The sequence below is a fragment of the Haemaphysalis longicornis genome, unplaced genomic scaffold (genome assembly GCF_048455015.1).
Source record: "Haemaphysalis longicornis isolate Haplotype H1 unplaced genomic scaffold, Haemaphysalis longicornis Haplotype H1 scaffold_5, whole genome shotgun sequence".
In the NCBI taxonomy this organism is placed as follows: Eukaryota; Metazoa; Arthropoda; class Arachnida; order Ixodida; family Ixodidae; genus Haemaphysalis; species Haemaphysalis longicornis.
The window spans coordinates 683810-697731 of record NW_027526385.1 but is presented as its reverse complement, the minus strand read 5'-3'; the positions used below and the strand labels follow the sequence as shown (position 1 = coordinate 697731).

At 50.2% G+C, this 13922-nt stretch overlaps 1 protein-coding gene across 1 annotated transcript; it reads right to left on the bottom strand.

Annotated features, from left to right (window-relative positions):
- Window positions 1-1307: 1307 nt before the first annotated feature.
- On the bottom strand, window positions 1308-2320 carry LOC144138970 (uncharacterized). The gene is made up of 3 exons (XM_077671475.1): window positions 2006-2320; window positions 1586-1949; window positions 1308-1312 (listed from the first exon to the last, which is right to left on the bottom strand). Exons 1-3 carry the CDS (start codon window positions 2318-2320, stop codon window positions 1308-1310), a joined length of 684 nt encoding a protein of 227 aa, XP_077527601.1.
- Between the last annotated feature and the right edge of the window lie 11602 nt (window positions 2321-13922).

Here is a 13922-nt window from a genome sequence, read left to right as displayed (position 1 = left end):
CTGGTCCAGGCTCGGCCGCACCGCCTCTAGAGTTTTGGTTACGCCTGTCGTTTACCACCGCTTTTTTTAATTTCTTTACGTTGACATTCAGAGCACTGAGAGAAATCATATTGCGTCAGCACCGACCTAACCTAACCTAACCTAACCTAACCTAACCCAACCTAACCTAACCTAACCTAACCTAACCTAACCTAAAATAACCTAACATAACCTAACCTAACCTAGCCTAACCTAACCTAACCCAACCCAACCTAACCTAACCTAACCTAACATAATGCACAGCATATAGAGTCATAGTTACTTCTGCCGTTTACCAGATCTTTTTTTAATTTCTTTAACGTTGACATTCAGAGCACTGGGAGAAATCATATTGCGTCAGCACCGACCTAACCTAACCTAACCGATCCTAACCTAACCTAACCCAACTTATCCTAACCTAACCTAACCTAACCTAACATAACCTAACCTAATCTAGCCTAACCTAACCTAGCCTAACCTAACCCAACCCAACCTAACCTAACCTGACATAACACACAACGTATAGAGTCATAGTTACTTCCGCCGTTTACCACCGTTTATTTTAATTTTTTTACGTTGACATTTAGAGCACTGGGCAGAAATCACATTGCGTCAGCACCGACCAGAGGCGGTCGCAATACTTTGGTTTAATTAGACAGTCGGATTCCCCCTGTCCGTACCAGTTCTGAGTCGGCTGTTTTGTGCCGGCTGAAGCAAGAACCTCCGGGCGCGAAGCCCATGGAAACAAGCACAGCTGTGGCTTTCCACAGGAAGGTCCCGACGCTGGTCCAGGCTCGGCCGCACCGCCTCTAGAGTTATGGTTACGCCTGTCGTTTACCACTGCTTTTTTTAATTTCTTTACGTTGACATTCAGAGCACTGGGAGAAATCATATTGCGTCAGCACCGACCTAACCTAACCTAACCTAACCTAACCTAACCCAACCCAACCTAACCTAACCTAACCTAACATAACCTAACATAGCCTAACCTAACCTAACCTAACCCAACCCAACCCAACCTAACCTAACCTAACATAATGCACAGCATATAGAGTCATAGTTACTTCTGCCGTTTACCAGATCTTTTTTTAATTTCTTTAACGTTGACATTCATAGCACTGGGAGAAAACATATTGCGTCAGCACCGACCTAACCTAACCTAACCTATCCTAACCTAACCTAACCCAACTTAACCTAACCTAACCTAACCTAACCTAACTTAACCTAACCTAACCTAACCTAGCCTAACCTAACCTAACCTAACCTAACCCAACCCAACCCAACCCAACCTAACCTGACATAATGCACAAAGTATAGAGTCATAGTTACTTCTGCCGTTTACCACCTCTTTTTTTAATTTTTTTACATTGACATTTAGAGCACTGGGCAGAAATCACATTGCGTCAGCACCGACCAGAGGCGGTCGCAATACTTTGGTTTAATTAGACAGTCGGATTCCCCCTGTCCGTACCAGTTCTGAGTCGGCTGTTTTGTGCCGGCTGAAGCAAGAACCTCCGGGCGCGAAGCCCGGAGGTTCTTTTTTTTTCGCAACAGGTTTCGAAAAAACGCGTCCACTCGTCTTCAGTTGGCGCTGCTGGCTCTGCAAGAGCTTTCGGCTCAGAATTAGCACTGGCATCAGCACCTAAACGTCGTTTTTTCATAGTCGATGACGCGAAATCCATGGCAGAGATGGGCCTCACATCCACTTTCTTGATGTGCGTCGGCAGCCACGAGTTGGCGCCGTCTGTGCAAGAACGCTCTTGCCGCACGCGCACGCCGTACTCAATGTAAAAAAGCAGCGCCGCGACATGGGAGCATGCCTCGCCGTTCCCAGCCATGCAGGTACAGTGCGCGGCAACAACTTCACCGTCACTCTTGCATAGGACCCATGAATCGACAGGTGGCTTGTTGAGGCTCTGCGAGTGGTTGACCTGGGCAAAAAAGCTAACATTACATTCTGTTAGAAGAATAAAACACTGTAACGTACCTTTGTCTTGAGAACCACGGAGTGCGATGAAACTTCCTTTACCCATGGCTCGCGCACCCAACCGCTGGTCACGAAATTGTGGCCTTCTAATGCCTTTCGTGCCTTCAGTTGCTGGCGGGTGATGAAGCTGGTCCTCAAGACAAGGAACTCGCTGATGTCTGCGGCGTCGACTCGCGGCCACAGGTTGACGTCTCTTACGCAGTCGCTTTCGCTGAGCTCAAACGGGTCCACACCGCACAGGACAACTTTTTCACTGTAGCGCGCCTGGTCTTTCAGGCAGAGCGTCGCTGCATAAACCGTTTCATTTTGTGCCATTTTCCAGCAAAACAATGCTGCATTCTTGCACACGGACGCCAAACTGCATGCACGCGGATCAACTGGCTATGCTTTCCTTGTGAACGTTGTCTGCTTGTTATTGCTTCAAAATGGCGGATTACCCAGAGTGCACAGCGAGACTTGCCTGCATGTCGCTGTCGATGCCGCTCATGAATACACCCTATAGCGTGATTGCGCAATGGATGCTGGCGCGGATTAAAAATTTCTCGGTGCTTAACAAAATCATCGCAAAAGCACATATATTCCCGATGAACAGTAGAAGCTCTACAGGCGAATTTCAAAATGTATCTGGAACAGCTCCGCTGCTGCTACTGCCACTGCACAGTGTGCAGGAAACAAAAGCACATGCTTGCAGAGCGGATACACGAACACAGTGCCACTCCGCCTTGGTCGGTAGGAAAACCATAAGGTAAGCGGCGATGCGTTTGGGCATACGAAACATGCTCGCTCAGGCGTCGAGCACACCGTGATGCGTAAATAAAAAGCAAAAAAGAAGCGAACACATCAAGTCACGCAGTAAATCCTTTGACGATGAAATGGACGATCGCAGGTTCGGAAAGTTGGGCTGGGAATCTCGCACGGTTTCTCAGCACCTCACAATACAACGGCTTATGAAGCACATGGCGCACTTTCATCATAGTCACCACCACCCACACAACCCAGCGAGGGGTTATGTGGTAGCACAGCTCAGCGAAACTTTACGGCGCAGCAGCTACAGCATAGCACAGCTTGTTAATCGCACACAGTGCGCGACATTTTTCTTCGCTCAGCGGATCGGCTAGACTAGAGCGTGCAATGGATTCGAAAATTTTTCGGCGCTTAACGTAATCATCTCAAAAGCGCATGTGTTCCCGTTTACAGTTTAGAAGTTCTACAGGTAAATCGTCAAATTTATTTGGGGCTGCTCCGTTGCTGCTACTGCCACTGCAAAGCGTGCAGCGGATGTGACGGCGGCACGCCGTCGACGTCAGAGATGTCAGCGGCCCCGAAGGCCACGCCCCCGTTGGAAAGTAGACGAAACGTAATAGCGCGGCCGGGCCGCCGCGCGCCGGCCCCTGAAACGCCTGAAACCGACGCTCGCCCAACTTTCGCGCCTGCCGCCAGTCGCTCGGCAATGGCACCAGGCGCGAAAGTTGGACGAGCGGCGGCGATGACTCGAAATAGCCGCCGCCCGTCGTTTGTGATGTGAGCGGTAACGTGTTTAATATTTGAACGAAGAAAACATGTAAGTAATAGTATGTTTTCTGGTGTCGAATTGTTGTCTTTGTGGCGATAATAATTGGAGTGTTGCACAAACATTCTTTTTGCTTTGCGTTTATTCAAAATTCATATGAGGACGTCTTTGATTCGAAGTCATGAAAACACATGTACTACACTCGTATATTGCACATACATTTTATGTACACAGTATTGGACTAAGCAAAAATATGACATATGCAAATTTAGGCATGCAATATCGTACAATAGGAAAAAAACGTGCTACATACACATTTACAATAACACGGTTAGGTGGGCTAGTTGGTATTCTGAATTCATGGCTGTAACTTTTGCGCAACTTTACACGGAGACAGATACAGGCATTTGTGTCCCTTTTTGTATCTGTCTCCTTCTAAAGTTGCGCAAACGTTACAGCCATGAATACACATTTAGGTACACAATACTTGATTACAAAAGAAGAACTCCGAAAGTTCTAGTCCCTGCACAGATTTTTTTTTCGCGCACACCTCGGCCGGAGAAGAAAAGAACTTGAAAGTTCCACTCAATGTATACTTATTTCTTCGGCTCACCTCGAGACACGAATGTTCCTTAGACATTAAAAAAGTTGTTTCAGTTTAGAGACACAATAATTGGGAACCTATATGTTAAAAGAAAGCACGCACACGCATGCTTCAAGCCCTGACTTTCGGGCGAGTTAACTCAAACTCTGAAAGAAAGCGTTGACCCGCCAACTAACCTGCCTACACTTCCGGGAAATCATGTTCACACCGACAAAATGCAGCCATAAAAAACTGTTGCAACACAATGACCGCAATGTAGACACTCATTGCTGGATTATATCTACGTACAAAAACAATGCGCAACCATGTGCACGTCGTAGAACACAGAACACAAATCGAACGCACCCGTCTTTTCTTTTAATGGCGCGTGAATTAAGTCTGCTTACCGGGGGTGGGAGGGAAGGCGAGGGGGGAGAAGACACCCAGAAAAAAAAAGGCTTTCCTGTATTGTAAGCCACAGATAACGGCCAGGTTGGAACAAGCTACCCTCTAGCTTATGTCTGGGCAGCGCCTCTTATCTCATCCTGTCCGATACGGCAGGATGAACTATGGAACACCAAACCCACTCCACTACCGATAAGATGACATAGCGCGGGCGCGCATTTTAGATTGAACAGCAAAGCCGTTAATGCTACTTGGTTTTATTTATTTATTTTTTATTGAGCGAAACGCTTGCAATGGCGGCTGCAGACAACGCATGTATTTCGGTTTGGCCTTCCACTGCTTCATGTGAAAATCGACTCGCATTAAACACCACGGTGTTACGTCAGATTTTTCGGAGCACTGAAGCAACGCTTGGCAGTAGTTTCGCCGCAAATATACGTTTTGGAGCAAGACGGCGGAGGAAAAAATGCTTAGGGCGCAGCACCTCCACGCCACCAAACGCATTGGTAGTAGGTACGCCGTGAAAGGCAAGAAGCGCGTACAGTTGAGCTTGCCTTCTTTGTGAGCAGGTGCGTCGTGATGACATTGGATGGACTGAGGAGAGTCACCGGAGGAAGCGTCCAATGAAGTCGCAAACCGTCCTCGACTTGGGGCCCAAACCTAGACTCATACCTGCTGCACGAAACAACAAAAAACCTTGATAAGTATACTGAATCGACGTTCCAACAGTTACTAAGACAATCAAAAAACGGCAATTCCACCACAAATTGATCTTGCGAGCAAGAGTGTGCGTGCCAAAGACGCGGTTACTTCTACTAAATCTTTGCGTACCTGCACAGCTGGGATATACTTGCACTTAGTTTCCACTCCAAGACGAGTGGCATGTCTCATTAACTTCACGTTACATGCGCGAATTATTTTGAAAACAGAAGAGTGCAATCGGTCGGCTTTTAAGGAATTCACTATAACTTGTACAAAGCTAATTTGCTTACCTGTCGTCTTTGGAGAAGGCGAGAAACTTGGCCGAACTGTAGCGCCCTGTGTTGCTGCACCACAGAGCTGCGCAGGAGTGGTAACGCTCCTTCCTCCGCTGCCCCATATATAGAATACATTCGAATGTATTTTATAATGCAGCGAAACTTTCAGCCCGTGGACGCGTTTAGGCAACCCGCGCAACCCTTCGCACGCCGGATCGCTCACGCACGTACCGAACTGTCCCGCCGTGCGCTTCCAGAGAAAGAAAAAAAAAATACTGGCGCCGGTGAGCTGTTGCGCATGCGTTAGGAGGCGCGGAAGCGTTGACGGTGTGGAAAGAAAGAAACGCTGAGAGAAAGGGAAGGGCCACGCCACAGCACCATGCCGCTAGGATCGCCACAATTTCGGAAACCGAAACTAGCCAAAGTCGCCGACCAGTGAGGTCAGCGTCAACTTGCAGGCGCGCAAGAAGAGCGCGGAGAGATCAGGGGCTCAGGTACAAAAGGTTAACTTCTACCACATGTGCGTCAGCTTCCCCAGCGCCGCAGGCCAGCCCCGCCCACGGAGCGAAACCATCGGCCGCCCGCAAAGCAGCCGAAACGAGGCGAGGGGGAAAAAAGAAAAAAATCACCTCGCATCAAGTGACATCACTGTGCTGCGTCCAAGGAGGTTAAGAATTACAATTTTTTAACCTCATTGGCTGCGCTGCTGCCTAGGGGGTGTGGTCAGACACACCCGGGGAGGCGGTTCTGCGCGCTTCTTGGCTGCTCTTGCGGGCGTCGGCGACGGCCACAGCCGCACGTATCACCACTGTCACCTTCAAACACGCCAGCTCAAGCGAATTCTATTTATTCTCGCCTCGTTTACACCTGATATTGGCACCGTAAGAGGTTGGTTCGTTTTGCAGCGCAGACAACAAATGTATGTTTTGCTTCAAATATGTTCGCCGTGGAAAAATATGCTTCGGAGATGTGATAACCCAATAGCTGACAATAACTTGTGCCTTTTATGGGAATATAAGCCACACGAAAATGTTAAGTAGACTCAAAGGCTGTGCGTTGTTAAATATGTGCCCACTCACGCCTTATATATAGCAATAACCAAGGTATAAGTTAATGAAACCACGGAAAAATGAATGGTCTGCGCAAGTCAGACATAAATAGAATGGTCGTACGGGAATGAAAGAAAACTAAGTGCAGCTTCGGAAATACTAAAGACGTTTGTTTAAGCAAGGTAGTATTCACCAGACCACCTAGATGCGAAATGCACTCATATTTCGCAAGACATGGGGGAGGGGGGGGGGTGAGGAGGGGGACGCTCAACTATCGTTGTTTACAAATGCAGAGCGAAATCAACGAATGAACGTTTTAGTAATCACACACACAAGCTGAGTGTTCACTTTCCGTTTGTTCTTCGCCTTAAACGAACGGCTGATCACTCGGCGGACGCATTTTTTGAAGAATACAAAGATGGCACCGCAAGCGATACGAGGTGTCGTTGGAAGAGTTGATTGGTTGATTGTATACGGTTTAACGCGGCGACGCAACGGACGCAATGAGGCGCTCCGTAGTGGAGGGCTCCATATTAATTTTGACCACCTGGGGATCGTTAACGTGCGCCGAAGTAAGCGTGTGGTATCTGATTAGGCCTTCTGCTTTCGGTTTATGCTGGATTATGCAGTCCCCAGTGTCATATGACGGTGTTTCGAAGAAGAGTTCAGTCGCGGACGCGGATTACTCTATAAGGCCGTCTCCGCGGTTCTCGTGGAGGATAAATGTAACACGTGAATCTTTGCGAGCGCTCACCTCGCGACAAGACGACCTAGCATTAAATTTGTCGTCGTGTGCTGACTCCCGAGTATAATTTTGCATTATCCATCGTGCTTCTTTCATAGAATGTTTGTGAAATTTATGCCGCATTGGCTTGTCCAGGGCAGTGACCAATATCTCATATGTGATATTGGCAAGCGTAACTTGCGTGCTGTCAGGTATGAGTGCTCCGGTAGATTATGTAAGCGCACAAAGCCGATTTACATCATAGTGTATGGCCGCAACATGACCATCGGAGGAAACACTGCTTACGGAGACACTGCCACAAAATTTCAGGGCAGCGGAAAACCAATCAGCTGCATGCATATGCCTGCTTCGGGACGCCGGCCTGGGGCACACACCTGGCGCTCATACAGACCGAATGTACCACACTAAGATCACGTCATAAACGTTTATGCTCTCGTAAACACTACACGCTTGCAAGCAGAGTGCCTGCTCCACATTATTCTGTATTTCGAACGCGTACAAACGGTAAATCGCAGTCTTGAACGAGCCCCAAAAGCAACGGCGACAGGGGGGAGCCGGCCGGAGACTCCCGCGGCTGCTTTCGAAACGGGCCGCTAGGGGGATTTCAGTGGCGCCCCTACAGGCCGCCCTCGAGGCGTATAGGGCTGCCCTTTTGCTTCCACCAAATGCCCCTACCGACCGCCTCCTTCAGCTTGGCGTGCATGACACCACGTCTGAAATCATCGAAGCCCACCGCACGGCCCAAATCCACAGTGTGGCCCGCACCCACAATGGGCGTTCCATACTCGCTCGACTCTCCATCTCAACCCCTATACTGCCCCCATCCTACGTCCCCATCCCCCGAGAATTTCGCCAACTCATAAGAATTAAAGGGACCCCGAAAAGCTTTGTGAAGGTGGCAATCAAATGCATTCAGGTGGTAGAATACATAACGGGGGATTTTTGAGCCAAGTGTGAGCCCCATACGTTGTACAGATACTTTGTAAACAATTTTTGAAGATCGCCTTTCTCAGCCGATGAGCGCGACGCCGCAGCGAGCCGACCGCGGCTGACGCAACGGCAACCGCGGGTGACGCAACGGCGATCGCTGCTGACGCAACGGCGAAGGCGCCCCCTGATTCGCCCAATCGCCGGCAAGGTCGGCCGCCGGCGGCGTCACTGCCATTGGCTTCCGGCTGCTCTTCCTCCTTCCTGCGCGATCCCGAGGCAAAGGCGGCAAAGGCGGGTCCGCAGTGATTGACGCGAGCCTAGGCGCAGGAATGTAGCTAGCTGCTTTTGAAGGAGGCAGAGATGGAGGAGGAGTCGATCGGTAAGTGGGGAGAGGTGCATTTAATTGCTTCTGGCGCAGCTAATACTGAATGTAGATCAATAATTCCAACGGCATTGCATCGCTATATTGGTGCTACGTGACAATGCAGGCCTTTTGTAACTTTTACAGAAGGCTTTTCTGGGTCCCTTTAAGCCACTACCTCGCAACTCTCACCCCACATTACATGCGGCCAGACGTGCTGCACGCGCAGCGAACCTGCAACGCCTGCACCCACCCTCACCTCATACCATCTACGTAGGCGCTGCTAGCTACCCCTCCCCAGCTGCATTCTCCATAGTAGCGCTCTCCGAGGATAGCACACCTCAGGAATCCCTCACTGTCCTCACGAGTTCAGCCACAGCGGCGGATCCGAGGAGGCCATATCCCTCGCCCTAGCCCAAGACCCCCGTCCAGAGACCATCCTGTCAGATTCACTATCCGCAATCAGAAATTTCCCAGCTGGCCGGATATCCAAAATTGTCCTCCAAATTCTATCCCGAAAACCACCTCCCCACCCCGTGGTCTTGTTGTGGGTCCGCGCCCATGCGGGAATAGGTGCCAACGAGGCGGCCATCCTAGAAGCTTGAGCTATGTCTACCCGAGCAGGCCCTTCGTTGGAGACCAACCACGACCTTCCCAGCTCCCGGGACATTCTCATATCGTACCGGGAGATCACACAACATTACCGCCGCCACTATCCCCCACCCACCCGCACCCAAGCCTCACACAGGAGGAGGCCAGAACCTGGCGCCTCCTCCAAACGCACTCCTTCCCCTGCAGAGCCTCCCTCTCCCACTCACACCCTTCCCTGTTCCCCTCACCCCTCTGCCCACTCTGCGGCGCCCGGGACTCTCAACTACACTCTTTCTGTGACTGCCCGCGCTCCCATTATCCCCATTGCCCCACACCCACCCACTGGGAGCAGGCCCTGCGGAGCTCGACCCTGGAGACCCAGGCCACCCTCGTCTCCAGGGCCCAACAGGTCGCGGAGACCCTCTGGGCCCCCGCCACCTCCTCCCCCTGACCCGGCCGCAAAATAAAGTGGTTCTCTCTCTCTCTCGGGGATTGCTGCGTGGTGGTACTTTGCATGGTGGTTCTTGAATTGGGTCCTGTTGAGGTAACTGGTTAGTGATGAGCTGCATCATGGCCGCTGTCTGTGACGTATGGCTTTCAAGAAGAGCGCGAATTTCGCCAATGTCTTCTCGACGGGCTGCACATTCTTCTTGAATGTCCGATCGGATAACTGAAGGCAGTTGCACGAGTTCCGGGTCAAGCTGGGTTTGGGACGTGGGCGTATGCTTGATGCTTGGGCTACGGCAGTGTCTAGTCGAGTTGTTGGGGCTGGAGGACTGATTGTGGGGTGGGGGTGTTGGTTGTGTTTTCTCTGTGAGTGCCTTCTTGAGTTCTTGATTCTCTTTATATGTTCAAGTTCTTTGTAATATATAGAAGCCAATTGGGCGAGAATGCTCGCGCTGACTGCTTCGGCTGACGTCGATGGTTGGCGATGTCGTTTAGGGGCTCCGTTGGGTGCTGTTATGTTAGTCTCTCTGGCGTGGTTTGCTGAGTGCGCCACTATGTCGGCCCATGAAATGCCCTGAGCCGCGTCCTTACTCGGCGTATTGGAGGGCGTTGGAATGCGACTGGGGCATTGCGAATTTGCGGGCTAACTGTATGTGGCCAATCTCCTTACATGCAGCACAGTAGACTAGCTGTTGGGCCACATTCCTGTTTCATCATGGATTCTGCCGCATTTGCGACAGACGGTTTTGTGCGGACAGTATTTTGCCATGTGGCCAATGTGGTGGCAGTTGTAGCACACCATGCGTTTTGGGTGATAGCCAGTTTTACTATTGCCATATAATATTTGAGGCAGAGATAATTAGAAGGATCAGAATGGGGTGGGGTGTATACGGCAGACATTCTCAGATAATGAATAGCAGCCTACCATTGTCGCTGAAGAAGAAAGTGTATGACAGCTGCATCTTACCGGTACTCATCTACGGGGCAGAAACTTGGAGGCTCACTAAGAGGGTTCAACTTAAATTGAGAACGACTCAGCGGGCAATGGAGCGGAAAATGATAGGTATAACATTAAAGGGACCCAGAAAAGCCTTCTGTAAAAGTTACAAAAGGCCTGTGTTGTCGCGTAGCACCAATATAGCGATGCAATGCCGTTGGAATTATTGATCTACATTCAGTATTAGCTGCGCCAGAAGCAATTAAATGCACCTCTCCCCACTTGCCGATCGACTCCTCCTCCCTCTCTTCCTCCTTCAAAGCAGCTAGCTACGTTCCTGCGCCTAGGCTCGCGTCAATCACTGCGGACCCGCCTTTGCCGCCTTTGCCTCGGGATCGCGCAGGAAGGAGGAAGAGCAGCCGGAAGCCAATGGCAGTGACGCCGCCGGCGGCCGACCTTGCCGGCGATTGGGCGAATCAGGGGGCGCCTTCGCCGTTGCGTCAGCAGCGATCGCCGTTGCGTCACCCGCGGTCGCCGTTGCGTCAGCCGCGGTCGGCTCGCTGCGGCGTCGCGCTCATCGGCTGAGAAAGGCGATCTTCAAAAATTGTTTACAAATTATCTGTACAACGTATGGGGCTCACACTTGGCTCAAAAATCCCCCGTTGTGTGTTCTACCACCTGAATGCATTTGATTGCCACCTTCACAAAGCTTTTCGGGGTCCCTTTAAGAGACAAGAAGAGAGCGGAGTGGGTCAGGGAGCAAACTGGTGTTAAAGACATATTAGTAGAAATTAAGAAGAAGAAATGGACGTGGGCAGGGCATGTAATGCGAAGGCAAGATAACCGCTGGTCATTAAGGGTAACAGAGTGGATCCCTAGAGAAGGCAAGCGTTGCAGGGGGCGGCAGAAAGTTAGATGGGCAGATGAGATCAAGAAGTTTGCGGGGATAAATTGGTCACAGTTGGCACAGGACCGAGATAATTGGAGAATGGGAGAGGCCTTTGCCCTGCAGTGGGCATAGATAGGCTGGTGATGATGATGATGATGATGATATTTGACCTTTGGGAGTGTTGGGGAGTCAAAGGTAACGACCACCCTATTTGTCTTTCCAATTCTCTGCACATTGAGGACTTCAGCCTGTTCGCAGCGCAGCCATTTCCGGATTTCTTCATTCGACTCATGGGGTTCAACATCAATGACTCCACGTGTCGTGTTGGGACGGTGATGGGAACTCTTGATCTCAACAGGAATCGTGGTTACGTTGCCGTTTTGCCTTGCTTGTATGGTTGTTGTTTGAGCTATTCGCTTAGCATGTTCGTTGTCGCATATCGTGATGTGTATGCAGTTGCCTGCTATATCATATCTGTGGGAAGCTATTTCTGAGAGGTATGTTTGAGTGCCGTAATGCCAATGAGATGTGCGAACGAGCTTTTCTGTATGTCGCAGATGTTAGTCTTAGTAAGTGGTCTGAGCGTGAGCACCGAACGAGGCCGACTTACCCAGCCTGTCTTTGTGATTCTTGCTGCTGCGGCTGTTTGATTCCGTTGCCACGTTGGAAGGGGGTCACCACCTGGTTATCCATTTGATGTGGTATGCTCGTCTTGCTGGTCGTAGTCCATTATATCTTTCTGTCCAAGGCCTGGTAGTCTTTACTCCGATCCGTGGTAGAGGGTTCTCTGGAAGTCTGGGGTTATTGCTTGTGAACCGATTTGCGGCGCTTCGAGGCTGCATTGAGGCATAGGTGCGGGAGCTTGGAGGGATATTGTAGCGGCCGCCTCTTGTTGTGATCCCTGCTGCAGCCCCAACATGGCGGACCGCAGCAGCAGAGGATGGAGCAACGGCGTGGTGCTGGTAAGGCTTACTTCACCTGAGAAATTTCTTTGCTCACAATAAGTTCCCCAGGAGGTCTATTAAGGTCGGACTTACACCAGGGTGTAGCTCAGCACTTCACAAACACGATGATGCAACTCGCGGGTCACTGGCGGTAAAAGAACTGCACTTATTGAGGTCGAAAGGCGAAACCGATGTGGGAGCCATCCGCACCGTTCAAAGCGCCGTCTATGACGAACAGCAACTTCTGTATTCCGATTGTGACTTTAACGTGCCCAAGCTACACAGGCGATGACGCGCGCCGTAGTGGAGGGCTCCGGTTTAATTTTGACCACCTGGGAATCTTTAACGTGCGCCGAACCCTCGAACACGTGCGTTTTCGCTTTACGCCTCCATCAGAAAAGCGGCCGCCTCGGCCGGGAATCGAATCCATGTCCTTGGGCTCAGCGGCACAACGCCATAGCCACTGAGCCACCGCGGCGGGTTAACTTCTTGAACTTCGGTATTTCATCTCTTTGTGCGCGTGTGTGGGTGGGGTGGAACTGTATATGTGAGCATATGAAATACTCTGTGGAAATTTTATACTCAACTGACTTTACCAAGAATGTATGAAAATTATACTGACCGTCGTGTTGATTTTCATGACGATTGTTTCGTGGGTCTTTTTGTGGGACACTTCCCCCGAGCCCTGGTTTTTGTGTATTTCAACGTCGAACCACGCAAGCCTCACGTCGTCTCGTTAAACAAAACACAGTGCCTGGTTTTCCACCCCGTCGGGAAGGTCTTGCCACAAGGTGCTTTTTTTTTGTAAATACAATTTTTGAGCCATAATATTTGAATTTCTGAGCCAAATTAACTTGCACGGCCAAAGAGCTTGAACCTCTAGGCAACTCAAATGACATTGGTCAAGCTTAAAATACGCATGTTTTTAAATTGCGATTAAGGGGAGCTTCAAATAATTCAGCGTAATAAATGCCAGCAGCCACAGTTTCATTTCAGATCATACACTTAAAAAATTTTTTAAACCCAATTCACATTGCAACAGGCTGCACAGCCGTTCTCCTAAACACCGTGTGGCGTCATCGCAGCCGTCTTAAACCACAATTACCATTTACTGACGGCATTCCATGAGATCACGTTTTTAGAGAATGAAGAGTCGTCTTTCCGGTCACTGGTAATAGTATTACTTTTCTAATACGCCAGACATTACATTAGTTGAAACCACTTTCATGAGCGATGATCCCGGCAACTCCGAAGGCGCTCCTAAGCGGGAGCCAGGTGCGCCGTCACCGATGTGTGGCACCCCCGCCGAAAGTAGCGGCCGCAACTGGAAACTCCGCAGTCACGCGCTCGCCCATTGCGGACGTGCGATTCGGCAGGCCAGACTTTGTTTCCATCGAGCGGCCGTGGCTTCTCTACTTGGAAAACCCGTATCAGCAACTGCAATCTTCGTGAGAAACTTCAAAAGGGGGCCCCAATAGATTCCTGGTGTACCCTTCAAGAGGCAGGGCCTTCACTCACAAATAGTCGACGAATTTTGGACATGTTCGAA

What these genes read in the sequence shown, in the direction of transcription:
- LOC144138970 (XM_077671475.1), bottom strand. Translation starts at nt 2,320, where the DNA reads ATGGCACAAAATGAAACGGTTTATGCAGCGACGCTCTGCCTGAAAGAC. An exon ending in CCGTGGTTCTCAAGACAAAG is followed by an intron (nt 1,950 to 2,005) that starts GTACGTTACAGT and finishes TTTTTTGCCCAG; the next exon opens with GTCAACCACTCGCAGAGCCT.